The sequence below is a fragment of the Hetaerina americana genome, unplaced genomic scaffold, assembly GCF_022747635.1.
Source record: "Hetaerina americana unplaced genomic scaffold, ioHetAmer1.1.p SCAF_81, whole genome shotgun sequence".
NCBI lineage: Eukaryota > Metazoa > Arthropoda > Insecta > Odonata > Calopterygidae > Hetaerina > Hetaerina americana.
Window position 1 is genome coordinate 565,085 of NW_027287439.1, and position 19,053 is coordinate 584,137.

At 42.3% G+C, this 19,053-nt stretch overlaps 1 protein-coding gene across 2 annotated transcripts in view; it reads left to right on the forward strand.

Moving 5' to 3' along the window:
* Positions 1–2,078: 2,078 nt before the first annotated feature.
* LOC139698308 (probable peptidoglycan muropeptide transporter SLC46) overlaps positions 2,079–19,053 on the forward strand; it is a 30,643-nt gene continuing 13,668 nt past the window's right edge. For both annotated transcript variants that reach the window (XM_071597195.1, XM_071597192.1), the window contains exons 1-2: positions 2,079–2,434; positions 18,067–18,469. In XM_071597195.1, coding sequence (XP_071453296.1) covers positions 18,135–18,469 — 335 coding nt within the window. In that variant the 5' untranslated portion in view covers positions 2,079–2,434; positions 18,067–18,134. The remainder of the gene's footprint in view (positions 2,435–18,066; positions 18,470–19,053) is intronic.

Genomic DNA, 19,053 nt, shown 5'->3' on the forward strand with positions numbered 1-19,053 from the left:
TTGTTTTTATGTGATGTGGACGGCATTTTGTATGTCGTGTGGAAGTTTGTTTGTATGTGATGTGGAAGTGTCATTATGTAAAAATATTTTGTCTCTTATCGGTTTTTATGTGTTTGTATGTAATTTTCGTTGTTAGTAGTTATCTTTGACCTAACCTGACCGTTGCCACCAGGAAATTTGCCTAATTGCAACGTAATTACGTAAATAAATTGTGTAAATAAATGATCTAGCACTACCCAAAACAGGCTAAGGAATGGTTTGGTATTAATCATTAAATTTATATACTAAAAAAACTCAGCATTTTGTATGCAGCCTGAAATCATAAATAACTGAGATTGAAACTGCTAAAATAGTAGGAATTTATATTGATACAAAACTTAACTGGGAGACCCACGTCAGTCATATCCGTAATAAACTGAGTAAAGCTGTGTAAATGTTAAGAAAACTCAACTTTCTCATTTGAAATGAATATCCTTTAACACTTTAAGATGCCTTCTTTCAATGTCATTTGAATTATGGTGTTGAGTAATGGGGTCATTCCCCCTCATTTTAAACAAATTTTGCTACTACAAAAGAGAGCTATTTGCTCTCTTGCTAATATACCACCACATGATTCCTGCAAACCTTTTTTTATTTGGCATGGAATCATAACTGTATTTAGTGTATGTATCTTTAAGGCACTTATTCATGCAAAAGTTAATCTAGAAACTTACCGATTAAGATCTAATATCCATAACTACACCACAAGAGGTAAATCAAATCTGAATAATACTTATTGTACATTGTCATCAACTTACAACAAATTTCATAATGTGAACATATGACTGTATAACTATCTACCTACTCATTTGAAATCAGACGTTATCCAGAGTTTCAAGAATAGGATATATACCTAGTTACTTGCTCACCCACTATACTGTAGATGTATACTCATTTGAAGAATTCTTTTGTGACAATTTTCATTACATTTAAGAACTTATTTTTATGTATTAAGTAATATTTATATTGATGGCGTTTAATATTATTGTACCATTTTTCAAAATGAATTAATTATTATTATTATTATTGAGGGAGATATTTCTTCTTTCAGGATGCATGGGTGGATGATCATGCATTTCATCAATTAAATAAGAAGATGACTTAAAATTTCTTCAGAAGTCTCATTGACAGAAAAACACGATGGCCAAAGAAGTGAGTTGTGGGTTGCTGTATTGTCAAGAAACTCAGCTTGTTCCACACAGTGAAATCTGAGTAAAAGAGTGAGTATCCTTCCATCTAAGCATATTATATATTTTATGAGAGTTTTTTTTTTACCAAATGGGAGTGATGAAAGACTAAGAAGACTTTTTCTCATTTCAATTTATTATGAGCAACATTAAGTATCAGAGTTAGGTGAGCTCCTTATTTCCACTGCCCCAACCTCCACTGCCTCATCACCAAATTCTCTTTATATTCTTCTTTGGTGGATGGAATATTAGTAGTATTTATTAGGGGTGGCACTGAACGGCTATGTTCTTTTGCAACATTTATTCTGATGGCTTTATTAGGTAGAGGCGAAATTGTAAGGGGGATCGGGGAAGAATACGTGGTGAGAGAAATCCGGCGTCGGCATTAGCCTATTACTCTAATAAAGAAATATGCCAAGGGAACAAACAGTTTAACGTCCCATCCGACGGACGGCGTAATTCACTTCCAGGGGCTTTCCTCAGAGAACACTTGGTAGGGAACGTGATACATCCGATAAACTTTGTTGCTGCCGTTGTTCGAACCCGGGTCCACGATGTGGGAAGCTAGCACATTAGCCACCGCACCAATCCGACCACAGCGTGCGGATGGAGTCCAATTGCGTAGTGTTGTGATAAATGTTCATAGGCCAGCACTCCATTTTTCTCTCTGTGTTTAACCGCGAACGCCTTCCCCGGAATAACCCCACAATCAGCAACAGTCTTTCCTTCCTTTCCCCGCTCCCTCCCCTCCCCTCATTGCATTCACATCCCTCCCCTCCCCACATTGCATTCACATCCCTCCCCACCCTCGCTTCGTCACTCGCCGAGAGACGGACGGCACTGCCGGGAGAATCCGCGCATGCCGGCGGTCATATCCGTCCGATTTCGATGGTATTCACGCACAAGACCCGTAACTTTGGTATAATTCAGTACACGGACGGTCATTCTGTCTCATTACACGTATTTATTTTAAAGTTCTCCGAAGATGGGGACCAACGTCGCGCACCAAAGTGAGGATAATCCATTGTAAGATTAAGAAGATCGTTCTCATCGGAGGCTGGATTCGAACCCACGTAGCCTTTGGAGTACGCGATATCATCTGGAAAATCTCCAGGTTCAACCAACCATTCTTCTGAAGAATAAGGAGGCGAGGCGAGGGAGGAAGCTTTTCCATTCTGCAAGGAAGAAGGAGCTCAAACTTAGATGTGGTCTGTATAATTTCATGTTCATTTCTTTAATCTCTTGGGCTGCGATTAATAATAGTTGTTATCATTTAAAAAAATAGTTTGATATATTTCAATTTCGATTATCAAAATTGTACAAACCCCCAACTCCCTCCTCCTTCCCCCAACAAATGCATTCCCTGTATCTTAGGATACAAGAGCTATCGGTATTTGCCGCGTTGTTGGTGCTAGCTTTGACCTCTTTCCGTGAGAACTTGATGTACGAGTACTACTTTCCGGATGACCCTCGTAACTAATATTTTCCGCAATGCCAAGCAATGCAGAGCTCTTTCTCATATTTGAGTGTCAATGAAAGGAAGGGGAGTTCCCTTGAGGAAGTTGGCATCTCCTTTTTCGCGGAACTCAGTACCCAGTTTCCTGAGGCAGCGGAAGGGGAAGGCGGACGTGAGGATTCATCACGACTCTAAAGATTTATTTATTTATGTAATCTGCAAGCCACCGCTAGGGTGTATGGCAGGGGGTGAATACACACCAGACTAATTTTTACCCGAACATGACCCTACCGCGATCGGAAAATGTTATTATGACCCCTTATTATTCTTAGAAAAAATTACATCTTAAATCTACATCGTCACACCACTAGTTTCCCTATTACTCGTGGTTTGCTTTTAAAGATCCTTGAATTATTTCATTTCAATAAAAAAATTAATATCTTCGATTGTTAATATCCTAGTGCTCTAACCCAGGACTTCACGCGAGTACGAACGCTCTTGGAAAGCACGCACGTCGCTGATTACGAGTTCTTCTTTGATAGATAAGGTCAATTAATCGCGAAGAAGAGTCATTTATGAGTAGTAAAAAGCTTAAAGCCACCCACATAGTAATGTGATGAGCTGCAATGGAGTGAAATTACAGCTTAAGTCTAGACGAAATCATTTTTCTCAAGGTAAAGACAAAGAAAATATTAGCGAAAAATTTAAAACTTTGAGTGTCACGCTGAATGTTCTGGAGACCTGGTCTATTAGACAAAGGTGTTGATAAAAGCGTTAGAGATGAGGCAATGAATGGAGTATATGAGTTAGGGAACATGCAATAAGGAGGTTTGTAGAACTAGTCAGAATGAAATATGAAAAATGAGAGTGGGAAGATGATTTTTTAAAGGGCAACAACTTTACTGTAGCGTGGAGCAGAGCTGTGAGACCTCAGCGTTTTGAATGTCGAGGTCGACATTCAGCGTCGGCGTCGATACCGATATCCGTCGAAATTCATTGTTGCGTCGTCTCGGTTAAATCTCAGTCTCGTTAAACGGTTAAATGCCGTCTCGTCTCTTAAACTCACCGCAGAAGGAGAATTGAACTTCTAATAACTTTGGAGAAATGATTCCCACTGGGCTTAATCGAACTGAAAGAAATAAGTGCTATTACGTACCATACGTATATTTTAAAAGACTTCCTTCTCCATATTTGACAGATGTTAGGAGTCATGACTGTCGCCCGCGGAATGTCTTGGTCCTATATGCATAACGATATCGAACTCGACATCAATAGCGCGCTCGATATGCCAACAACACCTTAAGTCAGTGTCGACAGGTTGACATCAACGTTAATATTGACCCAAACTCGACATATCGAAGTGTCGCACAGCCATACTTGGGCTGCATCGAGATTGTCCAATGTTACCGGCGGTGGGGGGTAGAGGGTTTGAACTCCCAATTATGTGTGACTTCGTCCCCTGTACTTTTTAGATTAAGTTTGGACAGCTATAATGACAAGAGGTTGTTCACTTGATATTTTTCCCTTGGGCACTGTCGCTCACGAAAATCAAGAAAGCGAAGGAAGTCCCTGTGAGGAAGAGACTTGTTATTCCCATTGACTCACGACTTCGGTTTGGTTTGGAGGACAAGACCGCCTCTCAAGTTGCTCGAGAAGAAGAGGGTGAGGAGTGTGATCCTCAAAGTCAGGCGCATGACGTCAGCGCTATTTAACGTGGTTGCATTTTTCCGGGTGTCGCTGTCGGTTTGGAAGCATTCTTCAAGCCTTACCGCCCGAAATCCGAGCGTAGATTTTACGAGTTTTACTCGTATTTCACTGCGGGAATATTGCATGAGATTAATTACTCACAAAATTTCGTTGGAATCAATTGAATCTTTCGGAAAAAATTTCCATTCAGGTGTTTTTTCCTCACACTTAACTTATATGAGAACATTTTTTTCGAAAATTCGTCGGAATTTCATGACGATTGTAAGCGTCAATAATTTACCCCTCACCAAATCTTTTCGAAAACTTCGGACGAAAGGAAAAACAAGTCGCATTTTTGAAAATTATTTGCGTGTGTCATGGCAATGGCTCATGTCAATGACAATGACGAGGAAAGCCTTGTCCCAAGGAATGATCGTGGACCTCTGGTTTGGAGCCGAGTGGAAGGCATTATTCAAAGGTTGCGTGCTTTCTGTAGGGATATCGGGGCGTCCTTCTTCGACCTTCAGCCCGCGAACCAATCGTGTAGGATCCCCCTTATGGTGTTTACTACACGTCTGAAGCCGCTAGGTGTGTATCGGGTAAGATATTCGAACACTGTAGGGCTTTTTTAGATTAAAGTGTAGGTCAATTAGTGGGTATCTAAAGTCTTCTTTGCCAAATTATGTAGTTTTCAATGAAGTGAGATTCAGTGCTAGCAATAGTTCATTTAACACGACTCAGATAGCATCGGACGGAAAATTTTATAAGGGATTCAATATTAATAAGAAGATGATCCTTATTATGAATTCAAAAAACCGTAATGCCAAGGAAACATTATCTTTATTGGTAGTAAACTGCCAAAGTTTAAAAAACAATGTCACAGAATATCATCACCTTATTCAAAGCACAGGCGAAGGTGTAATTAATGGGACAGAAAGCTGGTTACCCACGGATATTGCCGAGGGTGAAATTTTCCCAAAATCCTATTCCATTTACAGAAAGACAGAACAAAAAGAATCGGGGGCGGTGCCTTTATTGCAGTTAAAAATTCTTGTGTCAGCAAGGCTAAGGTAATTCCGGGTAATGGTTTGGAAAGCGTTCTGTGCTCAATTTATAGTCCTCAATCCAAAAGAATTAATGCATGCGCATTTTACAGACCGCCAGTCGACAGAGACAATTCAGTTCAGCAAATCAAAGATTTTTTTTATCCCAATACAATGATCCCGACGCTATAATCGGTGGAGATAACAAAGTCCCACCTATTGACTAGAGCGCTAACTCGTATAGTTTTAAAACGGGCGGTTTAGACAATGATATCTGCGAATCGCTATTGAATTCTTTTACGTTGAACTCATTGAATTAACTTGTCACTTCACCGACGAGGGGCGATAATATTCTTGATTTGTTAACAACATATATTTCAGAAAAAGTCTTAACTATACAAACTTTAAAAGGAATTAGTGACCACAGTAAATGCTAAGTTTTCACTAAACGGGGTTCGAAATAAGAAGCCTTAAAGGAAAATTTACTTGCTTAAAGAAGGAAACAACAATGGCCTAAAGTGCGTGCTACAGAATCAATTTGCTCGTTTTAAGAAAGTACGCTTAAAATTTAAAGCGCATCTTAGGAAAATAATCACCGAAATACTTAGGATACGTGGAATCACTTACTTGAGATCACGCGTGCAGCAGGAACAAGTTCATTCCCAGTAAATTTATAAAAGATAGCACGGAACTGAGAAGGTATAACGCGGATGTTTAAAAAGGTTTACGATGTCAAAGGCTATGTCACGCCAAGATAAAAAAATATTAGAGATGATATCTCTAGTGACAAAAATAATGATATAACTTATGATTACATGATATCTAGGGCGAATGCCAAGAATAAATTTCGGAAAGCGTTAAGTGAATTCAACAGGAAAAGGATAGCGGAAAATTTGAAAGAGAATCCGAAAGAATTTTGGTGTTGCGTAGGAAAAGTTCAGGGAAATAAGTCAACTGTTAATTCACTCAAAAATGATAAAGGCGAAAGAGTAACCAGCAGTTTGGAAAAGGCTAACTCATTAAATTCTTTCATTTAAAGCGTCTTGAACAATGTCTCACCGAATTCCTCCGATAGCTTGCGAAATCGTGCCGATGCCCAAAATTGAAATCTCATGCAATGGGATAGAATGTTCGCTGAAATATATCAAGACTAACAAATCCTCCGAACCCGATGAAATACCCGCTCGTATATTTAAGGATCTAGCTTCGGAGATTGCGCCGTATCTAGATATAATATTTAAGAAGTCGCAGGTAGATCACAAGGTTCCCAGAGATTGGAAAACGGCTAACGTAACACCAATATTTAAAAACGGAGACAAGGACGAACCGAGAAATTTACAAACCTATTTCCCTCGCATCCATATCGTGCAAGGTTATGGAAAATAGCTCGTATAGTTGCTAGTTCGATCGTGAGGCACCTCGATAGTCAAGAGTTATTAATGAAAAATCAGCACGGTTTCCAAGAAGGGTAAATCATGCGAGACACAACTTGCGTTTTTTGTTCATGATATTCTTATTTCGGGAGAGAGCAATGTTACAGTGGACACGATTTTTCTAGATTTTAAGAAAGCCTTCGACAAAGTACCTCATAGTAAACTACTCGCAAAGCTAGAAGCATATAGCATTGATAAACTTTCCAGGGTTTGATGGCTTTTTGAAGGCTCGGGTGCGAAGAGTTGTAATAGATAGAGTTAGCTCAAATGCAGTAGAAGTTACTTCAGGCGTTCTCTAGGGAAGTGTTATCGGACCTCATTTATTCCTCATTGCTTCAATCTGTAATTTTACCTTCGCTTGGTTAGTGAATGTTGTAATGATCTCCTATCGTTCGAGGAAAAGGAGTCAAAGGAGTGATTAAGAAACCGAATATATATATATATATATATATATATATATTCGGTACTTCTATATAATAATACATTACTTCTATATCTTCCGATGAAGACGGAGCAGAATTCCGTCGAAATGATCGAGAAATAACGTGTGAGTGGTCTTTTTATGTGTTTCTATATTGTTTGTTGCTGTCTAATTTATTATCTATATATATATATATATAAATATATATATATATATATATATATATATATATGAATATGTATATATATATATATATATATATCATATTAATATACATGCACACACACATACAGGTACCTGTACGTATAGGTACTTATATGATAGTCAGACGTATATATGTGTGAATATAATCGGCCGGCAAATATGAAATTACGAACGAACTCATCAAATATAGTGGACAGAATGTAGTGGAGGAATTGGTAAAATTGTTACAAAACATTGTGGATACGAATCTGTGTCATAGAAATGTTAAGATTGCGCATCTTCGAAAAAGATGACATTCATGTCCCGTAGGAACTACAAAGGAAGTAATTTACTTAGGAAATAGTTAAAGTTAGCGACGAGGATAATAAGTGACAATCTAAAAAATTAATAGCTTTAGAAGACGAGCAACCAGGTTTAATTAGGGGTGGAAATTGAAATTACGCTCAGTTCGTAATTCGGAAAATAGTTGAGAAAAAGATAGAGTTTAGTAATTTCTAATGCTTTCATGTGCGGTTCTGAAGAAGGCATTGGCAGTTCGTTCAGAAAACATTCTAAAACTTTTAAACGAAAGATATCTCCGTCCTCGATGAAAGCAAATTGCTATGCACTTGGGTACAGGGAAAATGAGATCACTCTATGCCAAGGAGGCTTTCCTGGACCAATTTTAGCAGAGGAAGGGATTACACCAGGAAATGATAAAAAAGGTCAAAATAAAAAATGTTACAGAATGGAAGGAAGTAATATATGTGTCCTGTGTTATGTTGATAACGTTGTTCTGGTGGCAGAAAATGTGAATGACTTATTTATTTTAGTACCCTGCAAAGCCACCGCTAGGGTGTGTGGCAGGGGGTGAATACATACAGACTTATTTTGACCCGAATATGACTCTACCGTGGTCGGACAATGTTATTATGATTCCCTATCGCTCGTACAAAATATGATATCTTAAATCTATCCGTTCTACACTTAATCTCTCTAATTTTACTAGTATGATCTCTCCTACTGTAGTACGATGGGGGTAATAATACATTTTCAACATCACTGCTAAAGAGACTCCCAATTTATGTAAGAGCTTCAATCTGTAATTTAACCTTCGCTCCATTGAGTGTTTCCCAGCCTAGCTGCTCTAATATTTTGGATACGCTACTAAGTTTATCGTGACAACGTTTTACAAATCCAGCGGTTCTACGGTGCACGCGATCCTCTTCGGCAATTAATCCAACTTCATGAGGATTCCATATACCAGCAGCATATTCTAAATGAGGTTTACCCAGCGAAAGATAATTCATCTTTGCCCTTTTCATCACATATACCCAGTACTCTTCTAATAAATCATAATTTTTTCTTAGCTTGTCCACGTATTCCCTGTACGTGTTTCACTCAGGAGAGGTCTTGAGTTGGGATATCTACATCATTTACATATACATAATACCCTGCAAGGGCGTGCGGCGGGGAGTGTTTGGTCACCATCCGGAAAAGAGAAGAAAAACACATGCAAAATCAACACATCCATGCAAAGCTATACCCAAAGTGGCGTACACATTCATGCAAAAATCCATTTCTTCCACACGCATGCAAATACAAATACTATCATTTAACAATTGATTGCGCCTTAGGATGCAGTATGACATGTATCCAATAATGTTCAAGCTAGAATATGAAAAGTAAGAAGGCGAAATTCCACTAACACATGGGCATGCAACAGTCTCCTCCTTAAGAAAACAGGTAGGGAATGTGAGCCAACGCTGCAGGTAGCGGGAGGGTCCCTCCACAGAGAGAGACAGACGAGGGATGGAAGAGGAAACTTAAAAACAGACAAAGCCGAGCAAGCAATACTTACTGTAACAAGCTTTACATTATTTAATGGCATTCTAATGAGGTCATATGGAAAGAAAGAGTTTTGACAACAAAACACGTCAGTGATAGTGTATGCAATTGAGTAGAACTAATTATTCCCTAGGCGCTGAGGGTGGCAAGTGGAATTTTCGCAATCTATAACCCTTCAGTTGTTATCCCGTATTGTCCATGGGAGGAAGGAGCCCATGAGTCTGCTAGTTCTGGCATCCATTTCCCGAATTTTATATACATGATACAAGCGACGAATGTATGTAGGAGTACGAATAATGTGCGAGACCTCGGTGCTGATACATGCGGATCTGAATTTATTTAATAATTTCAATCTTGCATTGAATCGTCTCTTTTCCAATGATTCCCACCCCAAATCCATAAGCATTTCGGTGAAGCTTTGCGTTTATCGTAAGAATTTTTAACAAAACGGTCTGCCCGTTGTTGAATCTTATCAATTTCCGGAATGAGGCCTTTTTCACTCGGATCCCATACACTACATGCATATTCTAAATGAGGCCTTAAAAGAGCGTGGTAACGACGTTCCTTGACCTTCGAGTCACTTTTGCCGACAATGCGTCTAATAAATCCAAATTTTTCATATGCTCGCCGGCAGAGAGTACATACGTGTGTCGCAAGGGGCGTTCCTAACTGTTGCGACACAAAGGGTATCGGGGAAAGTCAGAGATACTACACCAAGTCTTACCCAAACAATCGTTTATTATACAAAATACAGTTGAAATGCACCATTTACAAAGTTATACGCAATTTATGGATGGCTAGACCCTCAGTACACCAACGCGCGTCCGTCAGGAAGGGGGTATGGCAGGGCGGACGCAGTCACGACACGCATAACCTGGGCAGAGCCCTCGTCCGAAGTTGAGTCAGAAAATAGGACACGCTGTCGCGACAAGCGCAACATAGCCGAAGCATCGTGCCCTACCGGTCACCACCAGATAACCAACTGACCCTTACCTGGGAAAGGGTGTAGGCAGGTTGGACGCGGTCACGACGAACGTAACCTGGGCGGAGCCCTCGTCCAAGATGAGTCAAGAATAGGACACGCTGTCGCGACAAGCGCAACACTGCCGAAGCTTCGTGCCCTACCGGTCACCGCCAGATAACCACTGACTTGGGAAAGGGTGTAGGCAGGTTGGACGCGGTCACGACGAACGTAACCTGGGCGGAGCCCTCGTCCAAGATGAGTCAAGAATAGGACACGCTGTCGCGACAAGCGCAACACTGCCGAAGCTTCGTGCCCTACCGGTCACCGCCAGATAACCACTGACTGCTTTTCGCCCCGCGATCAGGGCTTTTATACCCAACTTAGGAGCATTGTTGTTGGTCACGTGGGAGTTTTGGGGAAAAACCCTGGGGAGGAATACTATTGTTGTTGATCGCTTGGAAACATTGTCGTTGGTTGCTTGGGAGTTTTGGGGAAAACCAGGGAGGAATACTATTGTTGTACACCTGCAACAGTGCGTTGTTGATTGCTTGGGGTGGGTATTCGGAGGAGCCAGGAAGGGAGAACCATGTCGCATACTTGCGACATTACCCCGGTAGCAAATAAAATCAAGGGTCTAACCATTCCAGGAAAACAACATACACAAATTAAAAATACAAAACTTATTATAGAGCACTTGAACATAACCCGAAAATTTTCAACAGCAAGGTAAGCAGGAAAAGTTTTTCACAATCAGTTTTTCCCTTGAAAACAACAATTTTTTACGACACAATACAAATTTGAGAACAGTGGAGCATTGGACACATTCACCATGTTAAGAATATTATCTTTCTGGTTTCGGCTGACTATTCCTGGCAGGTATTGGAAGCCATCATCAGCTGAGCATCTGGGAGGTAAGGTAAAACTCCCATGACCATTCATTCTCAAAACCTGCTGTCATACCAACGTCCGAGCTTCTCACTGTGAATTGTATAGGGGGCCTTAATTATGTGCACACCACATCTGTGAGCAATTTTTACAAATTGCATTTTGAAATCACTCACCGCCAGGTAAAGTGAATCTGTGGTCAATTAAATATTTTGATCACCATCTACTGATGGGGCCGGAAAGGGGTGAACCTCAAAAATCGTATTTTTCTGACTCCTTTGTTGCATGAGTAAAATGACTAGCAGGGCAATCCTTCCAGAATGCCGCGCTATTTTAACGTGAGCCACCTTGTAAAGGGGTAAAACATCCCTTCCTCAGGCGCCCGTTATGCCAAGCCTGGTGTATTCATTCGCTCCGCTCTCTGGGTCGCCTTTTTTAGGAGACCGGGAGCAGGGATAGAAGGTGTTAACACCCCATACTCGGCTAGCATCACCATAGTATTGAGTCATCTGGCTTCATGGGATAGCTGGGAAGAATGCCGGGAGAGAGGGACAAAACTAATTTGTTACAGAGTGAGAAGTTCTTCGGTCTGCAGTACAGCAGTGGCCAATCCTTATCACCGGTCAATTGAGCAATCTTCTTTAAGATATATTTAACTTGTGCATTTTGTACCTGCCAGAAAATGCAACCCCAATCTTCTGTTTATACGGATGTATTTGCCTTAAAATATTCACCGTTTACTTAAAATTAACACAAAAAATCCACATTTTATAACCACGTTCTTTGGAATCCCAAATGACTACGAAGTTCTTTACACAGAGAGTTTTTCTTTCCGAGTCCAAAATTGTTCGTATTAACATTCAATCATTGGTCCAATGCTGGTTTAAGGGCAAACATAGCAAGATCACTAATGAATCACTTTTTGGTACACTTAACACAGGGTACACTTAATAATCTTAAACATAGAAACACTTAAACCTAATGCACAAACACTTAATAATCTCGAACATAGAAACACTTAACCCTAATGCACAAACACTTATCAATCTTAAACATAGAAACAATTAACCCTAATTCACAAACACTTAATAATCTTGAACATAGAAACACTTAACCCTAATGCACAAACACTTAATAATCTCGAACATAGAAACACTTAACCCTAATTCACAAACACTTATTTCGGCGTGAGGGCTTGGGAAGCTTGCACTCTTAGAGCCCGGCGACGTCGATATATTAATTGTCTGGCCTTATTATGTCTTTTACGTCCTTTAGGGACAGCATTGGCCTCTACAAGCGTAGAGGGGAGTCTACACTGTAGGGGAGCACAATGAGGAGACTCTGGGGAACTAAACGAGTTCTCGATTGAGTTCGGTCTGCATCCCTTTGAGGAGAGTCCATGCGAGGTGGATGCCCAGGATTCCTCAAATTCCCGCATGGTTGCAACCCACCAGCAACGGAACCGGCGCTCTTCGTACTGGTTCACCAATCCCACAACCTCTGGCTGGTTGAGATGTCCTGCGGGGGCGAGAGATGGCCTTTCCTCCGGGGGTCCTCCTTCGGGGGAAAGCCACCAATCTTCCAATGGATCGTCCCGGTCCTCCTCACCAGACTCTCGGGTGTTGCCATGCAAACTCTCCCCTCATGAGGCTCCATCGCCTCGGACGGAACTTCACTAACATTGACTCGCGACAAGTCTTTTCATCGCGGAAGGGTCTGGCCAGAAATTTTCGTCCTCAGCGTCTACCCAGTTAGTGAGGGGTGCCTGAGCTTCCTCCCGAAATGGCACCACCTCGACTATATGGCCCTTTTTTAACTTTTGTTCGCTGCTATGAATGTTACAAGGTAATATGGGGACGGTGCCTTCAGGTGACACCGAAGCAATACTCGGCAGAATAAATAAATCTCTCTCGCTTTCCACGACTCGCACCTCTTCGCCTTCAGCCATCTGACTCTTTACCTTCGACAACACAACGGATAACGGCGGTACTGTAATAGATTCCTCTAATATAATTTTTCTCGATCGGCCAATCCCATTACTAGCGCCGGTCTGAATTTCGCGAACTTTGCCATCGCACAAGGGGGCAACCAATCTATCTTCTGTTACTGGCGGAAAAACACAATCATCACCCGACTCCTTTATCCCAACCCGGGAGCCGGTGGAAACCTCAAAGACATCGCCAATAACTTCGTCGCACCGGGGGACAACAAATCTATCCTCTGTTACTGGCGGAAAACCACAATCATCACCCAACTCCTTTATCCCAACCCGGGAGTCGGTGGAAACCTTAAAGACATCGCCAATAACTTCGTCGCACCGGGGGACAACAAATCGATCCTCTGTTACTGGCGGAAAACCACAATCATCACCCAACTCCTTTATCCCAACCCGGGAGTCGGTGGAAACCTTAAAGACATCGCCAATAACTTCGTCGCACCGGGGGACAACAAATCGATCCTCTGTTACTGGCGGAAAACCACAATCATCACCCAACTCCTTTATCCCAAACCGGGAGTCGGTGGAAACCTTAAAGACATCGCCAATAACTTCGTCCCTAGCGGTGCAGCCTGATTGCGACGCGGGTGGCACCCTATCTATGACTCTTTCGGCCTTCGCCACCTCTGCTAATTTCTGTGAATCCTTATTTAGAGATCCGTTATCCTTATTCCCATCGTCCTTCGCTGTCGATTCCTCCATCGTTACTTGAAAACAACTTCCCTCCATACTATTATTTATTCGCGAGTTACATTTCATTATCTCTGCCGGAAGAGCACTTTGGTTTTTAGTGTCGCTTATCGTTTTTTCCTCAAGGAATACTAAATCATACGTGGCCATTTGCCAATCATTGCCATTAATTATACTATAAATGAAAGAATCAAACGCCTTGACCTCTTCCGAAACTCCAATTTCATGGGCGCCTCTGGGCTCGTTCATCTGCGATGTTACGGTATTAGATTTTAGGTTCGTCTCGTGTCCCTCACCCATTCTTATTTTCCGTTTATTGAACGATATACTTTTCCCGTAACGAACCATAAAATCAAGGCCTAGAAGACCGTCATAGCTCGTTTCCCCCAAATCCACTACTAAGACGTCATGGGGATATAATTTATCTTCGATCAAAAATGGCACGCAACTCTGTCCAATGATTGGTAAGGGATGACCTGACGCGCTTCGCACTCGAGAATTGTAATCAGAAATCTTTAATTGGCCAAAAGGAAATTTTTTATTGTTAATGATGGTAACGGCTGCTCCCGTGTCCACTAGAAAATTGTAATCTTTCCCTAAAATTTTGACGATTATTGTCCAACCCGCTTCTGGAGTGACCGCTAGAATTAAATCTGTCCCGACCTCCCGGTCGGGAGATCGGCGTTTCCCGCCGCGAAGGGATTTTCGCGCCTCGGGCAGCGTTTGGGAAGATGGCCAGTCTTTTGACAGATGCCGCATATCACGAGCGGGCAATCTGTAGAGAAATGATTTTCATTACCACAATTAAAACACAAAGACGGCCTCGTTCCCCTCTCACTCTGTCTACACGCTCGAGCAATGTGACCGGTTTTACCGCAGCGAAAGCAAACGCGTGCGCCGTGATTATCCTTTGTTGCCCCTCCTTGCCCCGGGGGAACCGATCTTACTTGGGAACCTCTCCCGACAGCCTGCGCGGCGTTAATTTGTTCCACGGGAAACTGCCAACCTGCAACATTTGGCGGATTCGCGTGCATCCCTGACCAAGGCGTTATATTTGGAGACGGCGGCCACCTATGGGGCGATTGACACAACCACGCATGAGACTGTTGAGGTGAATTTACTTCTCTATTGACGGCGTAATTTCTGACGCTAGCTTCTTCAACGCTTGCGAACCCTTCTGCCTCAATCAAGTTCGTTGGATTACGCACCAACACAAACCTGCCAATCTCTTCCCTCAGCCCAATTAAAAATTGCGCGAGAAGTCTACCTTCAATCATTCTCTTCGCTGTTTCTGAATCAATCTCGCCCCATGACTCGCGTAGCCTACGGGCGACATTGCGCAATCTGGTTGAAAATTCTGCGACGCTCTCCAGCGGTTTTTGTACACAAGTGTTAAATATTTTTTCTAACATGATTGGAGAGGCCTTAAGGGAAAATCTCCTTTTGAGATTAATGGAAAAGTCCGCGTATGAACCTAATATGTGATGATTTGCAGAGACAAAATCCGCGGCGGTTCCTCCAAGCCGAAGTTGAGCGACTCCTAAGGTCTGTGCTTCATTCCAACCACTAAGATGACTTACAATACGAACGCTTTCCAAAAATTTGTCAACCCCTATCTCATCTTCACCGCTAAACGTTGGAATTAAATGAAACTGGCTGCCAATAGCGGCGGTTTGCGCAGCTTCTCCGCAAACATTTTGGGGGCTCGTGCTACTTCCCGGCTGTTCTAACACATTAACCGAAGGTGTGAAGTCGAGTGTATTGCCGAGTTTAAATTCAGGGACGGTTCCTTGATAATCGAGAAAAGGGTTACAGTAACCAAGTCTATGAGGGTTAAGGCCATCCATCGCGAAATTTAATCCAATGCTAATTACGTTAAAATTTTGAGGGTGCTTAATTAATTTATTTTTTCATACTCCGAGTTTATCCGATACCCACGGTGGGCGCTGGTTGGGCTAATTTTCCGATTTAAAAAGGTACACGGGAACATGAAAATCTATGATAACTATCGCATTCACTGAATAAATTACCAGTCCAACCGTAACCCACACACCTGACACCAATATGTCGCAAGGGGCGTTCCTAACTGTTGCGACACAAAGGGTATCGGGGAAAGTCAGAGATACTACACCAAGTCTTACCCAAACAATCGTTTATTATACAAAATACAGTTGAAATGCACCATTTACAAAGTTATACGCAATTTATGGATGGCTAGACCCTCAGTACACCAACGCGCGTCCGTCAGGAAGGGGGTATGGCAGGGCGGACGCAGTCACGACACGCATAACCTGGGCAGAGCCCTCGTCCGAAGTTGAGTCAGAAAATAGGACACGCTGTCGCGACAAGCGCAACATAGCCGAAGCATCGTGCCCTACCGGTCACCACCAGATAACCAACTGACCCTTACCTGGGAAAGGGTGTAGGCAGGTTGGACGCGGTCACGACGAACGTAACCTGGGCGGAGCCCTCGTCCAAGATGAGTCAAGAATAGGACACGCTGTCGCGACAAGCGCAACACTGCCGAAGCTTCGTGCCCTACCGGTCACCGCCAGATAACCACTGACTTGGGAAAGGGTGTAGGCAGGTTGGACGCGGTCACGACGAACGTAACCTGGGCGGAGCCCTCGTCCAAGATGAGTCAAGAATAGGACACGCTGTCGCGACAAGCGCAACACTGCCGAAGCTTCGTGCCCTACCGGTCACCGCCAGATAACCACTGACTGCTTTTCGCCCCGCGATCAGGGCTTTTATACCCAACTTAGGAGCATTGTTGTTGGTCACGTGGGAGTTTTGGGGAAAAACCCTGGGGAGGAATACTATTGTTGTTGATCGCTTGGAAACATTGTCGTTGGTTGCTTGGGAGTTTTGGGGAAAACCAGGGAGGAATACTATTGTTGTACACCTGCAACAGTGCGTTGTTGATTGCTTGGGGTGGGTATTCGGAGGAGCCAGGAAGGGAGAACCATGTCGCATACTTGCGACAGTGTATGCTGATCCCCAAAATTAAGTCTAGTAATCGTAACACCTAAGTATTTTACCGTCTCAACTACTTGTAGGCCAACTCAAGCCATTTTGTGAACAAATCCCGTTATATTTTAAATAAATTTACCACCGAACATTTATTATGATTTAATAACAATCCCCAATATAATACCATTTAGAATTGCAATCTAGATCCTGTGCTAGAATTAAACGATCAACGGGTAACGCCTAGGCATTTAATAGAGACTACGCATTCCATTTCGGTGTTGCCGATGCATTAGGCGCGCGGGAGGGAATTGCTCTTTCCTAGCTACGAGTCCTACTAAGATTCATCGAGTTAGGAAAAATCAGGAATTATCAGCAGGAGACATGAAGACATCGGTAATTTCGAAAGAACCAATATATGGGCCACAACAAAACAATGATATTATGGAGCAAGTAAGTAAAATTAACATTATTGGGAGTACTCGTAACTAGCGATGGAGACCTAAACGAAAATATAATCCGGCAGCTAAGGAAAGCAGAAAATAAATTATGGTTACCTGAATCACAAATTGTAGGAAAACTAATACCCGGGACCTGAAACAAAAGGAAGAATGTATAAAACAGTAAACAGACCTATTGTGCCGTATTTCATGGAAACTGTGGAAACAAAAGCGTAGACAAGTCCAACAAATCAATTAAAGCAAACTGGTGAAATTATTTTGATTAGGGAAATAGCGGGAAAGGATGAAGGGGACATGATTAGTAAGCATCAGAGATTTACACAGAATACTACCAATGACTGAATGGGTGTGTAACATTAAAGATGAGTGGAACGAGCATGTAACGAGGATGGAAGGAAAACGGATGGTAAGGATTATTAGTATTTCAATGATTAATTTGGTTTGCTACAGCTATTCATTCTTAATTTCCTCAACCCCTGATTGCTTTCCTGTTTTATGCCTTTGTTAATTTGCCCTAGATACTTGTAAATTGTCCAATGTACTTTTAAGCATAAATCATAGTATAAAAAACCTAAATAAATGAGAAGCATACTATACAAGGGATAGACAGGCCAACAGCTCGGATGAAGCGCAGTGAAATGTCAGAGGGAAGAGGCAGAAATGATGCCTTCGGGGAAATAGAAGATAAACACAATTTATCCTCGGAGATTTTAATTTTAGCGTATTTTCGTGTATGGCGAAATCTTGAATGATTTCGCATTAGCACGTATCTCATCTAATTTCTCCTCAAATTTGGATTATCAGGCCCGCGTGATGGCTAGGGGTCATTTGGGAGGAGCGATCGAGAAGAAGATTCAGCTTGGGCATCTGCGATGGAATCGCCCACGGGATGGCGGCGTTGTCTGCAGCTGACCGTGGAGCCCTCGTTTCTCCTCGTAGCGTACGCTACCTCAGTCTTCGAAGCACCTTTTCACGACCTCCTGCTGAGGAAATTGTGCCAGGACACGCCCGACATCCCTCGCCCCTGGTGCGACTCCCTCCCTGACCACCCCACCGCCGAGGAGGTGGTGCATCCGAAAGCCGCGACACTGCTGATGATCTCGAGTCTCATCGAAAGCGTCGTCCCGGCGATGGTGTCCTGCCTGGCGGGAGCGTGGAGCGATCGAGCGCGGAGTCGGAAGCCACTCATTGTCTTACCGCTGACAGGGTGAGCACAATTCATTTTTCATTTTATTTATTTATGTACCCTGCAAGACACCGCTGGGGTGTGTGGCAGGGGGTAAATACATACAGACTTATTTTGAACCGAATATGACCCTACCGCGGCCGGACAATATTATTATGATCGCTTATCGTTTGTACAAAAAATGACACCTTAAATATATCTGTTCTACACTTAACCTCTCTCATTTTCTTCGCATGATCTCTCCTACCGTAGTACGATGGGGGTAATAATATCGCTGCTAAAGAGACTCCCAATTTATGCAAGAGCTTCAATCTGTAATGTAACTTTCACTCCGCGAGTGATTCCCAGCCTAGCAGCTCTAATATTTTGGATACACTGCTTAGTTTATCATTACAGCGTTTTAGAAATTTAGCTCATCTACGCTGCACGCGATCCTATTTGGCAAATAATCCGACTTCGTGAGGATCCCAAATACTTTCAGCATATTTTAAATGAACACTAATTAGCGACGGCTAACATTTCTCTTTGGCTTCCATCACATCTAACCAGCACTCTTCTAATAAATCCTAACTTTTTGTTAGCTTTTCCACATATTTCCCATATGT